Source organism: Equus asinus, chromosome 5 (genome assembly GCF_041296235.1).
Source record: "Equus asinus isolate D_3611 breed Donkey chromosome 5, EquAss-T2T_v2, whole genome shotgun sequence".
Classification (NCBI taxonomy): domain Eukaryota; kingdom Metazoa; phylum Chordata; class Mammalia; order Perissodactyla; family Equidae; genus Equus; species Equus asinus.
Window position 1 is genome coordinate 105,519,245 of NC_091794.1, and position 26,079 is coordinate 105,545,323.

The following is a 26,079-nucleotide window of genomic DNA, read 5'->3' on the forward strand; positions in this document are numbered from 1 at the left end:
TATTTGACATCTGTTATGGCTAAAGATATTTTCCCTCTTCATATGTATTAGTTTGTTCAAGTAGAAAGTAAGAGTGTTGGTTTGCAGAGTGTTTTGAAGCCAGTGGTGGCGTTGGCCTCTGTCGGGGTTAGGTAGGTGTGCCAGAATCTGACCTCTTAGCAGTGGCTGCTGCCCTTTTTGTCCCTCGCTTTTTCATTTTTGGCTTCCTGCTCCTCCCTTGGTTTCCCTGAAGACTGCACCAAACTCAGAGTCTTTGTCACTGCTCACCCTCTGATTTTTCAGTTCCACTTTTTACCATGCTCTAAATGGTAATGGTAATCATTTAAAAACAAACACATTTTAAAGGAGTTTATTGTAGAAGGAAAAAGAAACTTTGAACGTTTAAAACAAACTACAATATTTTATTTTTACAAAGGAAAATACTTATACACAGCATGAACTATTAACCGTAGTGTCATCTACCTTCATTTTTCAGCCATTTTTTTATAGATAAAAGAGGAAGCTCTTTGAGCCCTTTTCTTACAGAGTAAATAGAAAATAGAATAGATACAGCTATATTGACTGTGACTATTTTAAGGCAGTTTTGTGCAAGCATCCACAAGGGACTTATCCCCACCTGCTGCTGGAGCTCCCAGCTGCCACTAGACCCACTTTAGTGTACCTGATTGAGGCCGAGCAGGGAAGGTGCTCAGAAGACACTTGCAAGGCCCACTGCCCTGCGCTTTCCTCCAAGCGGGTCCAGCCTGGGTCGGCTCACTTCCAGCAGAACAGTTCTTGTCATTTTAAAAACAACATATAGACTGAAGGTAAAAATAGAACTGAAGATTTAAAAATAGAAACTCCTCTCCTGCACCACCCTCTTCACTCCTTTCTCTCACACCCAAGACCCCTCCCGGAGGATCAAAATAGAATGGTTGTTTTTAGCAAAGGGATTTGTTTTCTGCCCTCACGTAACCTAGGCCTTAGAGTAAATGGATCAAGTGGTCTCACGATTATTATTCTTTCACAGAAAAATTATGTGGAAAAGAGAAGCCACTGCTATGTCAGGGGTCACAGGTGAGAACCCACTCAGGCCAGCCCTCTGAGAAGTATGTGCCAGGACCCAATGTGTTCAAATACTTCATCCCATTTACTGTAACATCCTTGGTACATATAATTTTATTGTGCACCTCAGAGACTTACTCTCTCAGTGGAGGTTATAGGCCATTTTCTATCCCCACCCTTTCTATGCTCTCTTCCTCTCCTTCCGCACCCTTGCCTAGCCTCGATTTGTCTCCATTTCTACTGCCCTGCTCCACAGCAGGTCTCTCTTTAGGGCTTGAAGTCTTCTGGGCGGATTTTCATCTCCACCCGTTTGAGGGAGTAGCTGGACCCATGCCAGCCATACCAGGTGATGCCATCCAGGTGCTTGTTGTGCTCGCCAAGGCGGTAGTAAACCCCGTTGAGGTTGGAATCTGTGCAGCAGTTGTACCAGTATCCACCTGGCACAGGAAACAGTACTAGTAAGCTGAGTATGTCCTCCCCTGGGAAATAGCTAAGAGATTAGACTTCGGGATTTGTCAAGTGTTTTTGAACAGTAGCTAAGCAATTAGAGCCAATATCAAAAAGAAATACCAAAGCCAGAATACCAGCTATGCAGTTATAAATTCACTCTTTCTCCTCAAGTGGGACTGTGGGCTTACCCCTGAGCTTGACCCCAGCCCCCTAATCTTACCTTTGCGGAGCTGTGCGCACTTATCTAAGCAGTTGTCATTGTCCTTGTCCTTGGTGCTGAAGGCTGTGTTGTTATGATAGATGAGGGCATCGTTCTCCACATTGCCACTGTAGTTCCCCAGGAAGAGGCGATAGCTGTTCAGTTCATTGCCCAAAACAAAGTGGCTGTACTCTGCATAGCGCAGGTTGCCCTCCCAGTCCTGTCGGGAAGGAGGCAGAGCCTAGAAAAACTGCAGCAGGATTTTGTCTCATACTATCCTGCACCTCTTCTCTCTCTCCAGCCCACAGCCATACATCTTTTTTCTGCTGGGAATTTAGTAAGGCTCTATTCCTTGTTTACCACACTACCCTTGGAAAACAGGTCCCAGATCAGACTTCTCTCCTGACCCACCATATGGCCTTGGTTAGTCTCTCTTTCTGTATCTCTTCATGTCCTTGTCTGTAAGGTGTGGATGTGTGTTTTTGCTGTATCCCACTCAGAGATGTCATGATGAAGTAGTTTGTCGTACTCAGATGAAGTAGTTTGAGAATATGGTGCTGCTTCAAGGCCTTTGATGAGAGTTGCCAACCAATGTCAATAAAGTTTGCACATAGAGGACTTTGTACCCCAGGCCAGAGCAGGGACCACAGTGTTTCAGCCCAGATGGCTGTTGGGTTAGTCTGCTCTGGCCTGAGTCCAGCCTCTTTCTTTGCACCTACAGCCTCACGTTTATGAAAAATAGGAAAAAAACCTATTCTTTCTTGACTGTACTGCAACCTGCAGGAAAACCATCATAATAAATATACAAGCCTATCGTGAATCAGAACAGGAATAGTGCCCCCAGAATTGTGCGCAGCTGGGTGTGGCAGCCTGATCCAGTACCAGGGACCCAGGCCTTGTGCTCACCTCCATCTCCACACGTAGCCGGGTTGGCCGTCTGGAAAGCCGGTGGATGTGTTCATTCCCCAGCCAGAAATCCCCACGGATGCTGCCAAAGCCCTGCTTGTACTGCTTCCAGTCCCGGTAGAAGGAGACAAGGCCACTCTTTCGTCTCTGAATGGTAGTCCAGCCGCCGCCTGACGTCTCCATGTCACAGAATACCTGGAGCGGGGAGGGTGCTCTGGTCAGGGACCCGAAGAGACAGGCAGCAGGAGTGTGAGGGTGGGCCTCCCTACGTTTCTCCCCTCCCCGCAGAGCCAATGGAAGTGTGCACTGCCACAGTCACACTGGCTCAGGCAGCAGTGATTCCACTCCAGTGCTGCTGCAAGCCGGGGCAGCGGGGTGGTTTGCTGAGAGAACTCTCAAAAAATGAGGATGGGGTCAAGTGTACATATAGTTGAGAGGAAACAAAATCCAGATACTTCTGATATACTCTCTACATGTTCTCTTTTTCTCCTCCCCCAAAGAATAAGTGCTCTAGGACATGGCAAGAGATTTCAACTAGTTAGGTGGTGGTTATGGAATTATCTAATCTAGGTTAGAAGGTTTGGTATTTGGTTGAAAATTATTCGAAGGGGCAAAACAGATGCCTACATGTTTTTCCCCGTTAAGTTGAGTTTTTGGATAGCTCTCTGGTGTTTGGTGTGTTTGTTTCTCTGTCTTGAGTTTTTCTTTCTTTAGTCTGTGAGGATCCCTGTCGTCCCCAGCCCTTTGAGGGGTAGAGGACAGATGGTAGAACATGGGCAGTGGGCTGTAAAGACCTTACCTCCAGCTCGGGGCTGCCCAGGAAGTCATCAGGAGGAAGCTTGTACACTCCAGAGATGCGGTAGTTCTTCTGGTAGAGGGATGAGCAGTCATAGATGGCATCTACAAAAGGAGCAAACCACAGGGATGAGCATCCAAACCCAGGGCTCTGTGGCAAGCACGCATTCCTGCTATATCTAAATTGAAAGTTAAAAAACTGAGACTTCATTTCTACCACGAAATTCACATGAGTTTTCATTAGTAGGCAGTGTCTGGATTTGGGAGAGTTGGGCATTGAGAGACCAAGAGGGGATGTATTTTGGCTCCCCTGGTGGTGAGGCTGGGAGATGGGGAAGCCCTTCACCTGGATAGCATCAATAGGTCAATCAACAGGTGGTTTCAGGTCAACTCTGAAGTAAACTATCCTGCTGTAGTTCTAGGCCATGAATTCTGGAAACGTTACTGTGTATGAGGGCCACATAACAGATGTTCCTGTTTAATAAATTCACCTTCTAGGACAGCCAGCCTCTATTACCAGAAAAGTCATGAGTATCTCATAGTGTCCGGTTTTGTTGTTGTTTCTTGGCTTATTTCTTTGTTTTTGTCGTCTTTAAGAGGTCATAGCTACTGCCTGCCTGCCAGGACCCTAATTAAGGGAGATAGATTTTATAGTGTTTCCCCCTTAGCCTAACACTGCTTGATTCTCACATGAAAATGCAAACACCTTGAGGAGCCCTTGGAGGCCTTGCCCTGGCAGTGTTAGTAAAACAAGGAGATGAGAGCATTGGACAGGCTGGGTTTCACTCTGGGGTTGATTTAAAGCTTCCTCAGCTGCCCTGGGGTCTACTGCTTTATGCCTGATTTTGTCTCCCTGTTCTAAATATCGAAGAGCATTGTGGAAGAGACAGCCTTTCCTGCTAGGATTCAGAGAGTGGGAACTCTCACTGTCCAGAAGGCCCTTCTTGCTCTCTGTGTCTTTGGATTCTTTTCCTGGTGACCACCTCACTGGGCCTTTCAGAGGAGAGCACACAGATGGCAGATGGTGGCACTTCCTCCTGAGAATTGTCCCAGCACATTGGAGGAGGGGACAGGGGGGATGCCAGCCTTTGCCATCAGAGTTCTTCATTTCCTATTACTGATGAAAGCATCAACTTACTGCTTTCTCCAAGTGGCTACCTGCTTAGAGTATAAAGGTGACTCAGCACCTGGTGAAAGAGAAGAAAGATCAGGAATGATATCCTGGGCAAGAAGAGTAAGAGGCCTGGCAGGAGAGCTGCATTTGACCCCCAAGAAAGTCCCTGCTAGGAGGTGAGAAAACCCCGTTTGAGGCCTAGGAAGTGGTGCCGTCGGATTCCTCAGTCAGGCCTGGTCTTCCTTGTGTCTGGTTTCATCTCACAGACCAAATTAGGACTCGCCTGCCTGGAAAGTGGCCTAAGAATACCTTTCAGCCCCAAACTGAGGGTCAGGAAGTACAGGCTTAGAAAGTGACTTACACACGTTGCCTTAGGTAACGGAATAGTCAAGCTTATTTCCTTGTAGAACTTTTTCTTCATTTGAACTGAGGGTTATCAGTGACTTAATTTGTTCTTCTTGACTTGCTTTATAATGTGACTGAAAGTTTTTCTATCAGCAAGAAACGACATATCTATGGGATAGGCTCCTTACAACTAATAATTTCCCGATAACTTCAGAAAACCAAATTTGTCTCTCAACAATACATTCATGTTGGGCCGTCTGAGCCAGGCTAACCAGAAACTGAAAGTTATTTTGCACAAGAAAACGCTAAATATGTCTTATTTTGGCCTACTGAAAATCCAAATTTCAGCATTGCATTTTCTTATTTCCTGTAGTATTTGGGAGAATTGTATCTGAGATCATGGGAAAAAAATAGAAATATGGGAATTGAGGACCCACAGGAGCCTCTCCTTTCCTGAACACAAAGGAATTCTTAGAATGGCTCTGAGCAGTGTCTGTACACTCAATTCTCAGCCAGTGAGAAGAGAGAGGTTTGCAGAGAGAGGATACAAATTTTCATTCATGCCCATTCCACTAAATCTTAGAGACATGAGACAATTGTTTTTGGCAAAACTTTTGCTTCCAGAGCAACAGGGGTTATGTTTTTGGTGTTTGTTCCTGCTTCCTTAGGAATGAGGGTACAGCTTGTCAGCTCTCGGTTAGGAAGTGGACCAATCAGGAGACTTGAACCATGTTTCTAAGACTTGCTGTGTGACTTTGGACAAAGCACACAATCTCTCTGTGCTCTAGGAAGGTAATTCATTCTTTCAATATGCTGAAACATTGTGTGAATAAGAGATCTATGAAGGTACTGGGTGAGTTTACAGAACATTAGAAATCAAAAGAAATACCCTGTAAGCCTTTACTAAAGAGAAAATAGAGCCAGTGACATGTACCCAAAAAAGTATACCCCAAAAGAACCAGCAGTAATCATTCTGGCAGCCAAGTTATATAGAAGCAATGCTATAGATGAGAGAGGCTCGGCTCTTTGAGGGGGAAGGTGGTGAGTAGTGTGAGGACGTGTTCTCCTTACCTGCCGAGGTCTGAGTGACAGTCTGCGCTGCCTGCAGCTGCATAATGTCAATCTGGTTGTTCATTTCGGAGTACTTGCTCTCGGCATCTGTGAGCCTTGACTCCATGCGCTTGGTGTTGCTCTCTAGTTCCATCACCTGCATGACCACGCTGACCCAGTCCCTCTCCTGCTTCTTGCTCAGCTCATTCAGCAGACTGCTTAGGTTGGCAATTTGGGCCTTGAGCTCCTTCACCTCCTCACAGCAGGCAGCCACTTTGAGTTGTGCAGGTGTCTTGAGCTTAGGGGGCTTCTGGGGCCACACCGGGTGGCTGACAAAAGCCACGACAAAAATGCAAAGCCAGGTCACAGGTGAGAGAATCTTTTTCAGCATCTTCCCTGGGCCTGGGTGAGGAAGGGTCTTCCTTTGGGGGAATCTGGATATGCCTAGCTAAGGTTTGCAGAGCTGCAGCAATTACAGCCTTACCCTTTCACTCTTGATGGGCTTCCCACTTTGTTGTTTTCTCTCTTGCCTTGCTCTTTGCTAGACTTTCTCAAAGCTTGAGTTTCTGAAAGCGCAGCTTAATTGGGTATCCTATAGCTGTCCTTCCTAAGCCTGAATGCTCAACAAAGTCAGCATCTTAAATATTGTTTGCTGCCTGCACCTCCACTCCCACCATGGCCGGGCATGGCGCTTTAGCCCCTCCCAGCTCATCTGGGAGGGTCAGGTGCCTGTTGGGTGAAGTCAGCGTAAACTTAGGCCAGAGGAGGGGAGGAGGGAGAAAGGGCCCAGTCTTCTCTTTCCTTGCCTGCACAGCCTGTGGGCTGAGATGAGAGGACTGAATTTGTGTGTTTCCAGTTTCGCCTATTAGATTATGCCCCTGCCAGCCACTGGCTCAGCTCTATCAGCAAGCAGGGCAGGGTCAAAAGAATTTCCACATTCCACTCTAAAGGTTATATAATCATGGAGTGAGCATAAGGTAGGCAAAGAGGGTTGCAAATAGGACTCTCTACTCACCCAGGGAGGCCTGTTAATGTAATCCATGCTATTTATATGAGGATCTGGTGTATTTGGACATCTTGCTGAATGTGCTTTTCACAAGACTGGTTATTTCTTTCTCTGATCATCATTCAGTGTTTTACAAAACCCTCATTCAACCTGGATTTCACACTAGCTCACATTTGAAAATTTCCAACTTAGAAAAGCTCTAAAAATAGAAGGGTAGAGTAAATCTCTTAGGAAGCAAAAAAAAAAAAAAAGACTGTTATTTGTATCCACACGATTTGCTTTTTTTAACTTTTTTTTAACATGCTTTCTCCTTCAACAAAGAGTGAGCCAGTATTAGCTTCTCACAGTTGACATTTGGCAAGAAGGTGTCAGAGATGACAGCAGGGATGAAAACTTAGGACTTCTGGACATGGTTCTGGGATGGTCACTCGCACTTCCATCGGTCTTTAGGCAGAACAGAGAACAGGCCCATCCTGGGCCATGGTTCTAAACTTGGAAAATATATTAAATCAGAGAGAAAAGAATCCCCATCACCTAATAAATCCATATCTAGAGTCTCAATTCCCTCTTTCTATGCAATCTGGTTTGCAAATCTGAAATTATTCTCTACATATGATATAGATCCCTGGAAATGGGAATATTGTAACTTTTATGTACTATATTTGAAAGACACTCTTCCTTTGAAAACAAATGGAAAAAACTTGGGATTTCAGCAAACCTTAAATTCTTAAAATGAACTTTTCACTCATATTTGGTGTGGGTCCTTCACACACAAGCCTGCCACCTGACAACTCTTCTTCCCTGCCAAGAGCCCCCAGAGTCCTTTTCCAGTTGGGGCTTCTAGCTGCTCAGAAAGTCATTTCTGTTCAGGCAATTGGAGTTACCAAACACATTTTTTTTCTCTAAATCAAAAAGCAGTAGTGGATCAAGGTTTGTTTTCTCACCTCTCTAGTCTCCTTTGCCTACTAAGGGGTAAGGATGTTGCTGGCACCCTACAGCAACTTGTCATTCTGCCCAAAGGAGTCTGTTTAGAATTGGCATTGTCAGCCGGTCCCTGGTCTCTTTTTGCAAATACCTAGCCCAGCTGGGCACTGCAGTCTTAGCTGTATGGAGTTCATTTCACTAATGAGAACCTGGCCCCAACTGTCAGCATACAACAGAGTCGTTTAGCAGGGTCTGCTAAACTCCATGAGGATCTTCAAGATGATCTGGCCATCCGGTGACACTGAGCTTAAACAGCAAGTGTGCCACAAAAGTGCTGTGTGCTATACAATCATATGTAACATCACATGGGACCCTACCATCTTGGAGCTCCCGTGTAGCAACAAGGTAGAGAAAACATCATGGAACAATGGAGCTTTATGGATTCCCAGTCAGCTTTTTGTTTGTTCTTCCTAGTAGCTGCTTCCCCTGCCCAAACAGGAAAATATTATGAATAGATTTTCATATCAGGGAAGAAAATAAATCAGTCATTCCTATTTGCAACCCATGGAGCAATCCTTTTCAGGAAAGGTAGGAGGGGGTTCCTAAATTTGGACCAGAAGCATCTAGCTTTTAGCATGAGTGCCTACTCTCTGACACTTATTTTCTGGAAACTTATTTCTCACATAAGGTGTAAGTTGGAGACAGAAGCTTTTTTTGTTTGAAGATTTTCTTAAAGTGCCTAAGCTGCCCAAATGTCAATAAACCCTCCCAAAATTTTGAGAAAAATAGCTAATTATAAGTATTTCCCATGCCAGAAGATTATCTATCCTCCAAAATATCCACAACCCTCAGATGTCCTAGATTCTGAATTTCTAAAAGAAGGAAAAATAAGCCCTTGTTTTGAGTACAGCTAAGGCGGTAAAGAAAACGAGGATGAATGCGGGGGACTAGAGCAGTTTTCCCTACTCTGAGAGGCTTCTAATCCCTTCTCTGCCCTTCAGTGAACAAAGTGACCCTAAAAATTGGAATAGACTGAAAGAATGTGGAAAACCTGGGTTGGACATCTTAGAGTTTTTCCTTTTCTCCATTTTGCTGGTGGTGAAAGACGATCATCTTGGTGCTCCTGGGAAAAACGTTTATGAAAATAAAGCTTATGTTCTTAAGGAGAAAAGCCAGTGAGCTGTTACTAGCCTGGAACTTCTCAAAGACTGCGCAGTTGGAGCGACACTGCCTTGGGTGGCAGCACGGGCTGGAAGCATTCGGGCAGCCTCAGGATCACAGAGCTGAGAAGGCCTGGAGGTGGTCTCTCCCGCCCAAAGGGAGTGTCATGTCTCATTTTCTTGAAAATGTCCCCATTGGAGAGACTCCTCCTTTTGTAGTGTATTCCTGCCCCTGCCTCGTCTTAAACCATCACTTTCACAATTGGTGAGGAAGAGGAACAGCTACCCAGAGTACCAAACTCTCAGTTTGTTGAATGATTACATCTCAGAAGAACCTGCCTTGTTGTTAGTTTGTGTACTTCATGGGAATATTTTAGTTCTGAAGTCTTTTGAGTCACAGCTTGTCTAATCATGTATAGCCATTTAATACCTGACCTTCTATCTCGCAGTCCTAGTTCTGTCTCACCTGAATGCCTAAGTCCATCACACAAGATCTTTCTGTCTCCTCCCTAAGCCTTCTAAATTCCACTTCTACCAAAGAGTGTGTCCTGGACTTATTAGAAATCATTTCTCTCAGGCCTCTTCTTAGAGCCTATTATTTAATTATAGCACCTAGCAAAAGAAGTCTGTCTTTGGTCTCTCTCAGGACTTGATAGCAAACGTCTGTTCTGTTAGCCACCATGCAAGTTGCAGAACTCAGCGAAAGTACCAGCCCAGCCTCAAGTGCCTCACAGTCTAGTTGGAGAGACAGCCGAACCCTAGGACAGTGTGACATGCTAGGATAGGCGACAGGGAGGAGAAGTGCCCAACCCAGATGAAGTTCTGGAAGGCCTCCCAAGGGAATTGATACACAGGTTTTACAGAAAAAGGAAGACGTAGCCAGAAGTGGGAGAAGGCAGTCTGAGCACAGGTGCAGCTGTGTGCTAGATCTTGGCTTACTAGGAGTACTCGAGTACTCAAGCATGGTTTATGAGTCAAGAAGGGAGAGGAGTGGTAGTGAGAGTTAAAGCTGGAGAGGTGGAGGGGAGCCAGGCCTGAGGGACCCTCTGAGTGCAGGTTAGTGGCGTGATGATTATTCTGAGGACAGAGGGGCTGTGGAAGGAATCCAAGAAGCTTTTGTCTCTTGTTGCTTTGTTTTCCTGAGTCTCACCAGGAAAGTGGCTTTTTGTAGTTTCGAAACAAGATTTTTAACTGGAAATGGGTGGTTTAGAATTGCAGTGCATTCATATTAATGCCCTGAAGGAGTCATCTGGCTTGAGGATTAAGGAGGCGGTATATGAAGGACTTTAAACACTTGGGTCTAGAATCAGACAAATCTGTATTCTAATCCCTTCCCGTCACTTGATACTTATATGACCCTGGGCAAATTACTTAACTTCTCTGAGTTTGCCAGTCTGTGAAATCGAGATAAGAATCGTAACTAGTTCACCTCACAGGACTTTTGTGAGGATTAAGTTAAATAAAGCAAAGGATTAAAATAGCTAAGACATTTTTAAATAAAAAGAATAAATTTGGTGGAATTACCCGACTAGAAATCAAGATTTATCATAAAGCTACAGTAAGTAATTAAGGCAGTGTAGTAATGGCACAAGGATAGACAAATAGATACATGGAACAGACTTATATGTCCAAAAAACAGGCCCACACATATATGGACACCTGATTTATGACAAGATAGCACCACAAAACAGTGAAGAAAGGACAGTCTTTTCAAGAAGTTCTGCTGGGTCGACTAGACAGCCTTATAGGAGAAAAAAGACTCTGACCCTTACCTCACACCATATGCAAAACTTCAAGTCCGGAGGAGATTTAAATTCTAAGTGTGAAAGATAAAACTAAAAGTTCTAGAAGATAATATAGGAGATTATCTTTAGCATCTTGGGATAAGCAAAGATTTCTTAAGATTCAAAAAACCTTAACCATAAAGGAAAACATTATTAAATGCAATAAAAGGAATCATCTCTGCCCTTTGGAAGACATCGTAAAGCGTGTGAAAAGGCAAGATGTCTCCAATGTATACCTCTGTGTATACTGTATATATACAACTCTTATCAAACAATAAAAAGTGGTCAATTAAAAGATTGGCAAGAGATGTGAATAGGTACTTAGTTCACAAAAGAGGATATTCAAAAGGCCAGTAACACATGAAAAGCTGCTCAAGCTCATTAGTCATTATGGAAATTCAAATTAAAACTATAACATGCCACTACACACCAACCAAAATGGCTGAAATGAAAAACGCTGAAAATACCAAGTGTTGATGAAGATGTAGAGCATTGGGATTTTCATGCACTTCTGGTGGAAATGTAAATTGGGAAAACCACTTTGGACAGCAGTTTGTCCCACTCCTGTTTATTCCGGAGGCCTGTGTAAATGGCGTATCTGATTGCTTCCACCTGGCCTGTTGGCCTGTCAACCTTCATCACAGCCTGAGGGGCCACACGCAGAAGCTAATGTTGAGGACAAACCAAAGAAAGTAACTTGTCCCCATTAAAACAGCCATCTCTCTGGGCTACCGTATCCCCCGTAATTTATGCAGGAACCTAACAAATCTTGCCTGTCCCCAAGGAGGAATCAAATGACCGTTACATTGCAATTGCAGAAAATCACTCTTAGGCAGAGACAAGACCCTGTCAGGGGTGCAGGACAAGATCACAAGTCCACGTGCAGCCACGCCAGGGCTGCAGAGCTTCCCTTCAGGCCAGACGTCTGCTGCCCTCACTTGGGCAGCACTAATTGGAAAAGAGGCCTGGAACTCTTCGAGAAAGTTAGAAAAATTGAGCCAGTTGTGCTTGAGCACCAATTAATGGCAAGGGTGACTGAGCTTTACAGTCTTCCAGCATGGGGCTTGGTGGGCAGACAAAACCCGCTCTGTGTCTTAATTCTAAACACATGTTCCCAAAGTGTCACTATTGTGTTGCTTGGAAGTACGAGTCCTGCTTTTACAGTTGTTTCCTGGCTTCCAGAAAAGGTACACAGTCTTGTTCTTTTCCCGCCCCTCTGCAGAAGAAAAAACACTCAGTCCAGAGGGGTGAGGATTTGCTCAAATCTCCTCACTTCTTAGCAAAAATACGTTCCAAACCTCTAGGCTCGTGCTGACTTCAAACGTGCCAGTTGTGCCTCTAGGAATCTGTACCCCTTGTGGAAAAGCTCCAAGCAGCAAAGAGTGGGTGGACAGAGGAAACCCTGTGTGGCCAGAGCACAAGCACAGATTGTATCTTTCATTCTTAGCCCCATCTTTTTCTTTAATGTCCTTTTACGTCCAGCCATACCCAAGAGGTCAGGTCTCTGACAGGTCACCAGTAGAGCATAACTTTACATCTGGCTGCTCTGAAGACTTCTTACAGGTTCACTGTACAACAGCTTGCCTTTATAGAGCATCTTACAAACCCCAAGGAAAGCTGCTTTTTCAGTGCATCAGTGAGGAGCTGTACGAAGGGAAGAGTCCTAGGGTTTCTCCTAAAGCTGACCAAAAGGACAGAAGGTCTTTCACTGCAGCCCAAGACCATTCTTAAGGGGAGAAGCTTGCTGTAGTTCAGTAGTAAACCTCTGCTCTTCCACTGCATCTGGCTCATCCTCAGGAACACCTTAGAGTTACAGGGACCACTCTTATGGTGAGTTAGAGCTTCTGATTTTTATGTATCCCTGTGGGAGGGGAAACAAACTGCTGGCGATTAAACTGTGTCACAATACTCTGAAAGCTTAAATTGTATGCCGTATCATGATTTCAGAGATGTTAAAGTGTGAAAAAAGTGTGCGTCTTAGAACTTAAACAATACGGTAGGTGCTGGGTTCTGCCCCATGGATGCCTCTGACACAGTGTGTCCCAGTGATGATGAAATATATCAGTGGTGACGCCGCTGGTCTCTCCAAATTCTTTTGGATATCTCATTGGCTGTAAATCTTAGTAATCCAATTATAGTGTCATGGTCCTCTTCTGTCAGTTTTTCCTTACCAAGAAAGTAGGCATATTCTTTTCTTTTCCCTTATCCCAGAATGGGCATCAGTATTTCTACAATGTGGCCTAACTCCTTAATGGAGTAGGCCAGCTCACATCTGCTTATGCAATTAAGTGTGGAGAGTTCAAAGCTGCCAAATCACTAGTTGCCAGCTCATTTAATTTTTGTTTCCCAACTTCATCCACATAATAGACTGAGTCAGAGCTCGTGGACATGGAGAAGGCAAGAAATCAGAATTTTACCCAAAATATCAACTCTGCTTTGAGTCAAGGCAGTTGAAAATTAGCTTTGGATTCAGTCTATCAGCCCTCCCCGTTTTGTTCCTTTTCACCTTCCTTTTCCTGACAGCGTCTTCTTTCTAATCATCTCTCTCAGAGCTCTTCATTTTGCTTTGGATATGAAGAAGCGGAAAGGAGGAGAAAAACCTCCAGGCCTCACCAGAAAAAGAGCAGTGCTCATTGTTGTAGAATAAAAAGATAATGGCCAATTTGTCAAGAAGTGTTGACAAGAAAGATAAAGTTGGAAGTAATTAACTGGCTGACATGCTGGGAGTGATGCGCCTGCCAGTAGCTCCCTAAATCAGCCAGAGCCTTGGAAATGTGACAGCCATTCTTCATTTTTACAACATGCCTCTGTCAGGCCCCTGGGTTGGAAGGCCAGCACAAATCGTGTACTTTGACTCTCTGGGGCTGTGCGGCCTCTCAGTGCCTTATGCAGGGCTGTGCTAGGGCACCTGGCCCTGCGTCCAGCCAGGAGGGCCTAGAAGTGATGTGTCAAATGGGACAGCTTGCTGGGCTATTGCTGAGCACTGTGTCCATCCTCAGAGGATGGGCACTCTGATTCCCAGAGCCAGCTTTCCAGACTTCTCCAGGACAGATAACCTAGGGAGCGTAGAGTGCTGAAGGTGAGCTCCTGAGCGGCACTCCTGGGGGCCTGGTAATCTGACAAGTGCTGCTCTCAGCTAGCCAAGAGGCTGCGCCCACACACTGGGTTCATGCAGGGCATCTAGCAGCAGGCTGGAATGATTGTGTGGCCATTACAAGTAATTATGAAGACTCTGGATAAAGTGGGAAATGCCTGTTATGTGAAAAAGCAAAATGCAAAATTGTATGAATGCTCTGGTCACTACTAGGTATAAAATATGTATTTATTTATACAGAATATGCACTGGTGAAAATAGTATTTTGAAGGGGTAATTATATTGTGGTGAGCTTCCCTCACCCAAATTTTTCGTAATTAAACGAAAACGACATGCCTCCCCCACCAATCTTGAAGAGAGGATTTTTTGTCTCCCTTTCCCTGATATACCCAGCTGTTAGCATGCTGTCTCTTTTATTGTTAAAGGCCCCCATTTTCTCACATACAGAGTTAGCATGGCCTCTTAAGTATTGTCACAGACATACCATTTAAGCTGTGACCAGACAAAGTAAGGGGCTAAGGCACAGTAAGAGCTCTGTCTCCTTAGGCTGCTCTGGACTGCGAGTCAGGAACCCATTTTGATTGTCCCTTTGATCACCCCAGGTGAGCCACCTCTCTTGCACCAAATCTTTTTATTTTGGTGCCTTAGGTCCCCAAGAGCTCCAAGGACACCTTTTAATGAGGCCAGCCTTCTCTTTCTTAATGTGTAGGAAAAGAGTAAAGTCACTTTTCCTAAGTTCCTGAAGCAAGAAAGGAAATCTGACCCTGCGAGACTCAGGGCTATTTTCATCACCTGACCCCGGCTTTCAGTGGTAACTCGAAGGCCTGTCAGTCTGCCTTCATTTCCTCGCTGCCTGTGTGTAAACTGCCTCCCACCACCTTTCTCCATGTCACATCTCAGATGTTCTCACGTTGCCCTCTGTCTTCATTGCTGTGGTTTTTGCTTTTAAATTACCCTATTCAAAAAGAGACTGTTGCATCCTTCACTTCCCCAGGGCATTCTGCTGCTCCCCAAGTCCCAGGGTATCTGCCTGATAAAGACATCAGGACCTGGTCAACCCCAGATCTTCCTAGTTCTGTGTACAAATCAAGCTGTTTTGTCTTTTGTCATACATTGGGCACAGAGCTAAGTGCCAGTGCTGGGAGAAATGATGGGGTGATCAGAAGCAGGTACCCATCTGAAAGAGAAACAAGAAAAAGTACTTGATCTGGTGGTAAGGACTTGAAGCAGTGTCCAGCTTGGCCTCATCTTGGCTGCTCAGGAGCTCCTCAGTCAGACCTGCCGAGGTCCCCTCTCAGCTGTGTTGCATGTGTCACCAGCCTGGTGCCAAGGGAATTCAGAGAATTCTTACTTGACAGGGAACCAAATAAAACGCAGACTGTGGTATGCACTAGAAATAGACAGGAGGAAGAACGCCTAGAGCCATTTAGGAAGCGTGTGTATCATCCTCGTGAGTTCCTGCTGGGAGCACTAGGAAGGCCTAAGCGGCCCCCAGATGTGACTGCTGATGCTCCTCTTTGACTGACTCACACAGGCTCAGGCTTTGTGTTGAACCTCACTTTCCCTTAATAGCAGAGGTCACCGAGACGTCAAGGCTAAGCGATGAAGTTGGTCACCAAAAGAGCCATACAAGAAGGAATTACCAAGCCAGATTACTTTGGATTTGACATCAGTCCAGAAGCCTATGGAGCAACAACTTAGAAAACCCATCAAGAAACAAGAGTTCTTCAGGTCTCTCTTCAGGTGGTAGGGATGGCATTTGGATGCCAAGCTGGAGACCCTCTTGTTGCTTTGCTGTGAGTCATCATCAAGACCTTGAGCAATGGCCGACCCTTTCTGTCAGTCTCATCCTCAGTGAAACTAGTCACCACCTGTGCATGAAAAGCACTGAGGAAAAGCTTGAAAGGGAAAGTCATGGAGAAGTAAATAGGCCCCACTCCCAGCACTGGCTTGTCAGCCATCACTCTTGACAGGGAACCACCAAGGAAATGAGAAGCTCCTTCACATCTGAGTCACTTACTCAGCTCACACACTTTCCCTACTTTTAGAAAGAGATTTTCAGAGAAGGGAGAAAAGATGCCTGGTTTAATCTGTTTGATATAGAAGACATTGAGGCAGTTTCTTATCTGTGTTTGTTAATTCTGCTCAACCCTAGAAAGTGTTTCCCTCAATTGCCAAGAATTTTCCCAGTTTCAAGCTCTTGAACTCAGCTTCTTTTAATAAAAATTAAATCTTGGGGTAGGGGAGCTGGGTGGGGAATGAATGAGTGGATATGTCTGTATCATTGTGTCTTACCCTCTTGATAGCTTAATTCACTGTGTTTTCCTGTCTCTCTTCAGTGTCTCTCTGACACCAGGTTCATTTGTGGGCTCTGGGTTTTATTGTGTGGCTAGGCACTTCCTGTTTGCTCTATAGATTCACAGCTGTAGAAGATCTCGACTGGATGTTCTCACTGGAAAATGGAGTAGCATACAGATAACACCTCTCCCCGTGTTAAGACAGCAGCAGGAATCGGTATCCACTGGCTTAGAAAGTTTTTGTGACACAGCTCTCTTTTCCTTCTGGCCTCTGCGCATGGAGAGGAGATGGGAAATCTGGTCGACCTGTCATTTCTGCACACTTGTCGTGGTCACGTTGCTGCCTAAGCCTCCATCTCTCTAAACGTGTGTGTTGTGGGATCGTTTTAACCAGACCAATGTCAGTGGCGTCTGGTTTGTGTTGTTAAGCACTCCTCTGCTGTTGGGTGGGGGCTTTGAACAGTTTGCCCTTTTGAAGCTTCCAGCATTAATTGGGAAAGACTGAGGGGCACACAAAGGAGCGTTTACAGAACAGGCTGTAGAAAACTTCCAGCTGCCCAATAAATAAGAGTTCCTCATTAGGGGAGCTTTTGAGCAAAGACGATTTCTTTACATGAGCCAAACATACAGTCTCTCCCTTCAGTCTCATAAAACGACATCTGAGTTTAAAAGGGGACTATTTAAAGGAGCCTTGTGTCACCCAAGTATGCAGAAGACTGGAGACTTAGTAGCTGGGAACTCCTGAGCTTCCATAGAGGCTTATTTATCCCACACTTTGCGTTCTGGGCTCTGTCTATAAACTTGGCAGCCTTGAACAAGCTGCCTCGGAAGAGCCTCCTGGCAGCATGGCTGACTTGTGTTGGGCAGATTTAAGGTGTGTCAGTAGCTTCTGAAAGGAACTAACGAATAGGGGATGGGAGCTTAGGGGTCAGAGGGGAGTGTTAGCCACAGTATCAATAAGGAAGTTAAAGTGGAGGCACTGTAGGGCTCCTTTCTCCTGCATGGGAATTACATAGAGAGAGAGAGAGAGTCAGCTAATTGAAACATCCCATCCAGTGCTTCGTTCATTCATTTTACAAGTATTGACTGGGTGCCTACTGATGCTGAGACACTGCCCCTCCCATTGCAGAGTTTATAGTATACTCTTAGTTATTACTTAAGATTATTTTAAATGGTACAGTTTTTAAGGGCAAGGATGATATCCAATAGCCTGTGACCTACTGGGCCAGTTTCTTCATATATAAAATGGGAATATTAATAATAGTGTCTGCTTCATAGGATTGAGATTACACAGATAAGCAGTAAGCATGGTGCCTGGTGCATAAAGTGAGCTTTCAATAAATTTAGATATCTTTTTGTTGTTATAATATGTTGCCTCCCATGATAGAGTACCAGAAGTCATGGAGGAAGGAGAAAAAGTTGAAGGTCACAAACAAGACGACAGACTTTCTTGGCCACCAAGAGTTTTGTTCACTTACCTCTCCAGAACCTCTACATCTGCGCTTGCATTCTCCAGCAGCTTCGTAGGCATGCCTGGGAGACTCCACACAAGGAAGGAAGAGAGCACTGTAACTTAAGGAGAAAGCTCTATTGGAAAGTAAAATCAAAACAGGGAGGAGGAAGGAATAAAGAGGTGATAGCAGCTAGTTAACTTAAAATCTCTACTCTGAACAATTGAAAGTGGGTGTGTACAGTCTCCTTTCCTTCAGGTCCTCAAATCAGAGACCAAGAATTTAATATTTGGGGGGCCGGCCCCGTGGCCAAGTGGTTAAGTTCGTGCACTCTACTTCAGCAGCCCCGGGCTATGCCGGTTCAGATCCTGGGCACGGACCTAGCACCACTCATCAAGCTATGCTGAGGTAGCATCCCACGTGCCACAACTAGAAGGAACCACAACTAAAATATACAACTGTTTACTGGGGGGCTTTGAGGAGAAGAAAGAAAAATAAAATCTTTTAAAAAAAATTTAATATTTGAAAGAGACCCTTTCTCAGACTGATCCCACTCATTTTTCATGGGTGTGTTTTAGTCCATTCAGTCAACATTGTAATTTTTCAGTGATTGTCCTTACTGTTGGACAAGCACTTATCGTGGATCTCAAGGTACACCCCCAGTTTTCATGGCAGTCACTAAAAGTCCTGGTCCGTAGTTCCCCCAGTGAGCCCACCCGCTCTCCTTCCTTCCCGCTGGGCTCTGTCTGCATCCTCACCTGCCTCCACACACATCCAAGTGGGAAGTATTGTGCAGATGCCTTTTTTGGACTTTCTCTTGAAGGAGTTGGGACCATATCATGAGTTATTTTTTTACTTTACTATGTCAGTCTGTCCTTAGAGGAAGTATTTCAAAGCCATAGCAATATTAAGGTAAAATTTGTATTTCTCCTCTGAGATCTGTAGTCACTTCCTGATTTTGATCAGTTTGTTGCAAAACTCTTCTTTTTATGCACAAGGAGTGGGTGAGTAGGGTGGGAAGAGGCTTTTGCTTGTTTTTGTGTCGCTTTATCCCCAAAGTGAGGCAAGCTGTGGTAATGTTTATAAATTTTCTTGAAAATAGAATGTTCCAGAACACAATGTTGGGAGACATTTGTTAGAACTCCTGGATTTTCATGTCTGATTCTTGGTGTTAGCGTCTTTTGGTTCAGGCAAAGAACACCTTATCTTCCTCATCATCAGAACAGTTTATTCCTACCAGGGCCATCCCAATAGTTTATGTTAGAACTAAAAATAAGATATATAACATATAATTATATATATTTATATGATATATTACTTATTTGATTATAATATGTAGAATATATACTGGCTTTTTTCCTGTCTTCTTATGCTTCAAAAGTCTTTATTTGGGTTCAGGGGACTAGATAATCACAAATCCATACCCAGTAATATTAATTATTAATACAGTTTATCCACCCCCATGTGAGCAGGCAGCAAAGTTGAGAACATGACTTACAGGGCCAAAAGGAGTGGGGAACTGCTTCACAGCGAACCTGCAGTGGAGTTAGTCCCTTTGGGCTTTGCTTTTCATTCTCAGCTTAGAAAAACTCTAATAGGGCTTCCCAAAGGAAACCATAATGTTATGGCTTCACTTTGAAATTAAAAACATTTCTGAATCCTTCATCAGACTGTCTTATTGAGAACATTCTGGCTGATTGCTTTGCTTAGGACCAGCCCAGAAGCACCAATGGATCCACTCAGGAGATCCCACATGAGGTTGCCTGTAGGAGAGAGAGGGATATCTGTACGGTGACTTTCCCCTCTGGTTGCAGAGCCTGGAGCCTAGAGTTTGAGCACCAAACTCGAATAGTCCCATTCAGGATGAGTTTGGAACTTGCCTTGATTTCCTAGTGCTGGCTCAAGTCTCAGTCCTAGATGTGTTTTTTCTGTACACAAGCATATAACTGTGTTTGTTGCAACTTCCATCATTCAACAAAAACAAATGAGGGAAGAAGCATTTATAAGGACCTGCTTAGCAATTTCATATCCGTTATTTCACTGAATTCCCTGAAGAACCCTGTGAAGGAGGTAGTATTAGCCCCAATTTATAGATGAGAAATTTAAAACTCAAAAAAGATGACTTGCTTATGGTCACATAGCTTGTAAGTAGCAGAACTGGCCTTCCAGAAGTGTGAATTCAAGTCTTCTGACTCCAGATCTGAAGCTCTCCACCCCCACTCTGCCTTAACAAAGAGACAGAGGGCTGCTTCTGACCCTATGGGGCCTGCCTACGCTCATCGTGAGCCGGGGGAGGATCACTGCCCTCACGGGCCTTAGTTTCACCAAGCGTAAAACAGGACTGATCACACCTTCCTTCCCACTCTCAGGGATGCGTGAGGACAAAGGAGTGATAGCCTGGAAAGATTATTTGAAATGTGCTTTGTAAACATGAGGCATTAGATTATTACTTTCACAAATGTTAACTTCTCTAGTTCCTCCCATTTCTGGGCAGTTCCCTCTCAGTTTTATTGGAAGAAGTGTGGCGGAATTTGAATTTTTTAAAATAATATTTATAACAGCAATCTCTTGCCATACTACCACATTGAACCCAAATCCTGGAATTTCCCAAAGCCACTTAAAAATTAATTCTAGTCAAGTGGACAGTTTGTACTCAAGGCAATAAACCAGATCCTTGCTCGTTAAACCAGTCTAGACTCTCAAGATGGTCTGTCACATTTTGCTCCCTACCTGTAAACAGATAGAATCATTGTACAGCGACTTTTTCAGGCCTGCTCGTTCCCTCTTTTCCTTCCTTGCCTAACTCACGCTTCTGTTTAGTGTTGGGTTAGTTGCTGTTTTCTCTCATGTTTACGTAGTTCCTATTGGAACAAGGGTCTGAGCCCCACGGCTCTCCTGCTTTCAGGATCTCTGCAGCCTCTCTGACGAAACGCCTCCAGGCCCCAACCCTTCCAGTGCTACTGCTCCCCTGCCCCAGTACAGTCACAGTCCTCCCCCCCACCTGGCCACATACTGCCTACAGATGACATCAGCAAAGTCGTGTAGTGTTAGTGAAAAGCATGCTCTGCCAGAGAGACCAGGCAGGTAACTCTGGATGTGGTCCCCTCACAGCCTGCTGCAGAGTAGGGGGTGGTCCTTGAGGAGGGTCTAAGGACGCATCTGAATTTGAAGGAGATGGTTCTGTGAGGGGAGCAGTCAAGATGGTTACACAGCCACGGACCCTGGGGTTCTCTGTCATTCATGTGGATGACCCAGCCTCAGTCCCACTTCTGTGTCACCCACAGAGCCTGATGGTTCCTTCCCCCTCCCCAAAGCTCCAGTACATGTTGTATATTCTAGTTGTAAGTCCTCCTCATTCTTGTGTGTGAGCACTGCCACAGCATGGCTGCCGACAGACAAGTGGTGCGGTTTCACGCCCGAGAACTGGACCTGGGCTGCCGAAGCGGAGCGCGCCAGGCTTCAACCACTAGGCCATCCGGGCTGAGTCCCAATGATTTTCTTTTTTTTTTTTTTTTTTTTTTAAAGATTTTATTTTTTTCCTTTTTTCTCCCAAAGCCCCCTGGTACATAGTTGTATATTCTTCGTTGTGGGTCCTTCTAGTTGTGACATGTGGGACGCTGCCTCAGCGTGGCTTGATGAGCAGTGCCATGTCCGCGCCCAGGATTCGAACTAATGAAACACTGGGCCGCCTGCAGCGGAGCGCGCGAACTTAACCACTCAGCCACGGGGCCAGCCCCAATGATTTTCTTTTTTAAAACAAGATTTAATGTACATTTATTCTTAACACATGGAAAATATAATGATTTTATACTGAATAAATGATATTCATTAAACCAGAGGAAAAGGAGGAATTTTCATTGTTTTTTTCTAAACTACATTATCTTGAAACCAATTATTTTTATTTATTTTATTTTGGTTGTTCCTATTACTGAAGGCAACTGATGAGAAGAAGTAGGAGTTAGAAATTTAGAGGCACCTCATCTGGTTGCGCTCTACAACAGGGATTATTTTGGATCTAGGGTTTCTAGTTTTTAAAAAACAGACGTATGCTGCCTGACTTACAATATTTGACAGGAAACCAGTCTCTGCTGGTTGGAGGAAGGGCCCCAGAGCGAGCACGGCTTCCTATCTACCAAATGTTGCCCCCTCAAAATTAGGAGTGTGGGATCAAGACGAAACCATTCCTCAGATGACGTCATTCAAGTTGAGCTTTCTGGGTGGTAATAGATAATTGATGCTTTCTCTGCATCTGCAAGACATTGTCCCTAACATACCGGTGAGCCATTAGCCCACAAGTGACCCCACACCTCTTACCCTCCGACACGTTGAGTGTAACCACCTCTTCCTTTTGTTTTCCCAGCATTAATAATAAGCTACAGCAACCAGAGGCAGCTGCCGGGGTGTTAGAATACGCCATGAAACACTTTGGAGAGCTGGTAAGTGCCTCATTCCTTTTAGAAAAGCAAGGGGTAGTAACTTGGCTAGGGAGACACTTGGCCACAACCTTGAGAAATTTACTTTCTTTTTCTGTTTTTTTTCCCAATGATAACAGTCTAATGCTGACTTACCTGTATCTTAAGGATGAAGGAGACAAAGGCTATATGGACTATATTCAGACTGAATGTAGCTCATGAGAAGAGAATCTATATCGATAAATAAATACATTTGTTTATGTCTATAAATAAATCTGATACACATCAAACTCTTAGCATGTGCCCAGCCCTTTGCTAACTGCTGTGTGTGCTTCATCTAATTCACTCCTCACAAGAACCCTATGACTGGGTACTACTGTTACCCCACTTTGCAGATGAGAAGACTGTGGTCCCAACAGATTAACAACCTTGCCTAAACTGAGAGAGTGAATAAATGACAGAACCAGGGCTGGAACCCAGGCAGTCTGGTGCCAGAGCCCAGGTGTTTCACCCTGACCTGAGTTCTCTTTGTGTCATCTGTGGCAGCTAGCATTGCTACTGGCCCACAGTTAACACTCAGTACATACTTCAGAAGAAATCAAAGCCAATTCTCCAGAAAAAATATATTATAATTTATACCTGATATTGAGGGATTGTTCCATTTCATTATTGCTTACATAGCTTCTTCTCTCCTATCATCTTTGCTCTACCAATATTAAAATGTTTCCATTACTCTCTGTGGTCCTGGGAGGGTGCTTTGGTAACTTCCTAACTGCATATAAGGCATCGACTTAATCAATTTAGCATTGACTTCCTGGAAGGTCAAGAAGTTCTGGGTCCATATATTTGATGAGGAACCTTTCATTAGTTGTGTAGGTCACTTACTCTGGTTTGCCTTAATCAAGAGCCCACTGTGTTAGAGTGAAGAAAATTGTGACTACTTCAGAGACTTTTGCCTCACACAAGGGCTAGTAAATTGGACTGAAACTTTTAAGAGAATATTTTGCCATCTTGAGCACATATCTGTAACTAGACTAAGAAAGCACCTCTCCAGATGACAAAACAGAAGTGACGACATCTCATCCATCTTTGCCACAATCCTTGTTTGCAGAGGGAAGAAAGTCAGCAGAGAGGGCACTTAATGTAGTCTACCCAGACAAAGATGTCCTCTCCTTTGATATCCTTAGAGCTTTAGACTACAGTGAGTGCTGATCGAAACAAGGATTCCACAAACATCTGGTGTTCAGGTGATCTGCCAGCAGATAGTTTCTACCCCAGTGGCTCAGAGTGCCAACCTTAAATGAAAGTTCCTCCGTCTCCAAGTTCTAAAGGTGGTCATTAGCTCCAGGATTATTGCTAAACCCATGGTGGATTTTCTGTTATATTTAGGTAGCTGAATCATATTAAGCTTGACAATGGTTTGCTTTTTCTTGGCAGAGCCCGTGCTTTTTCAGCACAATTTATGTAACAGCAATCTCATTAGCATTTTGTGTGATTCATTGCTTAAACCTTATAGTTTCTGCAATCTAGTGCAATTCAAAATATCCTGCCCTGTCTCTGACCTGCTCCTTATGCCGCTCCCTCGACTTTCTGCTTGTTCATACTCAGTGTATGCCATACATTAGTTATTAGCCCCTTTTCTCTTTTCCACCCAATTTAGAAATTCAAAATGGGAAATATACCAGTGTTACTTTTTAATTTAAGAGTTTTTAATTTTACAGTCTCTTTGCAGTCACTCTTTTCTAAGTTTTCTCTTTCATATTTAGGTATAATAGAGAGGCGCTATTCTACACAGGCTTAGAAAATAAAGCTTAGATAGTTTTACCTTCCGTGGAGCCAGATATGCCCATTTTGTCAAACCCCACTGCAGCTGACACTGGGGAAAGGACTGTTGTGACAGCAGCAGTGGTGCAGGGGCAGCAGAGGGGCTTGGCTCTGCTGAAAACAAGTGAGAGGAAGTAGGTACAAGCTAACAACCTAAAATAGAAATGACCTCCTTACAGAGGTTCCAGAAGAAAAGACCCTTTCAGAGTGCTTAGCAGAGTAGCTGTCAGTATATATATTACTCAAATATCAGTTTCATTTAGAAAGCAGACGAGGATAATGGGGGAAACTTAATGTGGGCCCTGCATTATATCATACAAATTCCACTGCAGAATCATTGTTGTTAAAGAAATCCCTAGAGAGGCACTACCCTGGCCTGGTAGAGAAATAGTCATTTACCAAGCTGGTGATGAAGAAGCCCAGAAGACAACTGAGGTGGAGGACAGGTGGAGGGCAGACAGAGACATAAAACAGTCCCCTGACCATTTAGAGAGCTGGACTCCGCACCTTCTAGACTGCAGCACCTCTCATTCACATGGCCAACACTGAATTTCAGCGTGGCACACCATCTGCTCGGGTAATGGAATCCATCCTTTGGCCCCTGACACTGGTAAAGCTGCCAAGTGCTGAGCAGGAGGGAACATTGGATGGGAGACTGTAGAAGAATGGGGGAAAGGTTTTCCAAAGAATTTTAAATGGTAGTGTCATATTGTATTTTAAATTATTTCCTGAAAACTTAAAAATGTATTAAAAAATGCAGAGAATCAAGAGCTTTTAAAAAGTGAATTGTTTTCCTCCAGCAAATATGCAGATGTGGCCTGATCTTTCTGGCCCCATCAGGAAAGCAGCTGCCATCCCTGCCATGTGGCCCACCATCAGAACTCCAGCAGATCAAGGCCTTGCCATCCCGTGGGAGCTCTGGTCAGGGCTTCCTGCTGTCCCAGATGATTTCCCCTGTCCTCACATCCCTGAATGCTGGAATTCTGGTGTCCCCTGTGTCTGGGCAGGAAGTGATGCAAGGAGGATCATGGCCTGACATCTGCTCTCAGATCCCAGGATCATTCCATCAGTGTGCCAAGGAATCTGCATTTCCACCATGACCAAACATACCTCCAGATATTCTGAAGTTCGTTTCAATCAAAGCCAAGACATACTATGATAGGTGAAGTGTTGTTATTCATTCAGCACAGCACCTTAGGAAAGAGTGTGTTGATTTAAAAATGCGCCTCCTTGTTCTCTGTGCCTCACAACAGTCCTCTTTCTTTTCTACTTGGCAGGAGATTCAGGCTACCTGGTATGAGAAACTGCATGAGTGGGAGGATGCTCTTGTAGCATATGATAAGAAAATGGACACCAACAAGGATGACCCAGAGCTGATGCTGGGCCGCATGCGCTGCCTCGAGGCCTTGGGGGAATGGTGAGCTGTGTCAGGATGATGCCAAGTGGCTGCTAGAGACATCATCTCTTTGATGTTTGGATTTGAAAGGCTTCCCCCAACAGAGTTCTCACCTAAGACTCTCATTTTTGTTTCACTTGGTATTTCCCCAGAAGTCATCTGTCACTTTGGTGTTTTTCACTTCCTGTCCTGTCTCAGTGCTAAATAGAAAGGCTCTTTTCTTCTTCTTCTTCTTCTTTTTTCTCCTTTTAACTAAACTTTGTGATGCTCTAGGACGGGACAGGCTTGGGCGTGCTCTTGGGATCTGCACCTACTCCTTCCATCTGCCTCTCTACATTGACCGGCTGATGAAAATCTCATATCCTTACTCTGCAACCTTGATTTTTTTCTTTTCTTTATTAGCTCTTGCTAATGATGTTAGAAAAGAAGAACAAGTGACTCTCTTTTCAGGTGCTTCATCTTTATTGAATGCTTACTGCATGCCCAGACTATGCCAGGCTCCAGGGGACAAAAAAAGAGGTAGAGAACAAGGCCTCCCTCCACCGTGAGGTTGATGAGACCAACGCATTATAGATAGTGAAGCCTGAAAGTACAGTGACAATGGTGTGAGGGGACAGCCTTGCAAGGACTGAGGTGGGGAGACAGGTGAAGGAGAATGGGGAGAGGGAAAAGGGTGTTGCAGGCAGAAGCCACCGTCACGCTTACCTGAGAACACATGCCCAGCTCTTCGTTTGGGAAGTTGTTGGGAGATGTTAAAGAAGAAATGGTCCCCATTCTGTTTTCCAGCATCAAGTGCAGTTTTTTAAAATAGTTAAAACAAAATGCCAT

The 26,079-nt window shown here is 44.5% G+C and overlaps 2 protein-coding genes across 8 annotated transcripts in view; one reads left to right on the top strand and one right to left on the bottom strand.

The window, feature by feature from the left end:
* Positions 1–26,079, top strand: part of MTOR (mechanistic target of rapamycin kinase) — a 119,592-nt gene that overhangs the window by 54,952 nt on the left and 38,561 nt on the right. For 4 of the 7 annotated variants that reach the window (XM_044769665.2, XM_044769663.2, XM_044769666.2 and 1 more), the window contains exons 29-31: positions 21,980–22,055; positions 25,133–25,272; positions 25,702–25,770. In XM_044769665.2, coding sequence (XP_044625600.1) covers positions 21,980–22,055; positions 25,133–25,272; positions 25,702–25,770 — 285 coding nt within the window. The remainder of the gene's footprint in view (positions 1–21,979; positions 22,056–25,132; positions 25,273–25,701; positions 25,771–26,079) is intronic. The other 3 variants (XM_070511090.1, XM_014849803.3, XM_014849806.3) reach the window with 1 other exon arrangement.
* On the bottom strand, positions 335–7,139 carry ANGPTL7 (angiopoietin like 7). The gene is made up of 5 exons (XM_014849808.3): positions 5,925–7,139; positions 3,399–3,499; positions 2,600–2,794; positions 1,715–1,913; positions 335–1,481 (listed from the first exon to the last, which is right to left on the bottom strand). The coding sequence occupies exons 1-5, from the start codon at positions 6,292–6,294 to the stop codon at positions 1,312–1,314; spliced, it is 1,035 nt and encodes a 344-aa protein (XP_014705294.3). The 5' UTR covers positions 6,295–7,139; the 3' UTR covers positions 335–1,311.

Excerpts from the sequence above, each read along its gene's own strand:
- ANGPTL7 (XM_014849808.3), bottom strand. The coding sequence starts at position 6,294 with ATGCTGAAAAAGATTCTCTCACCTGTGACCTGGCTTTGCATTTTTGTC. Across the intron at positions 1,914-2,599 it reads GGCTACGTGTGGAGATGGAG|GACTGGGAGGGCAACCTGCG; the intron begins GTGAGCACAAGG and ends CCTTCCCGACAG. Across the intron at positions 1,482-1,714 it reads GTGCGCACAGCTCCGCAAAG|GTGGATACTGGTACAACTGC; the intron begins GTAAGATTAGGG and ends TTCCTGTGCCAG.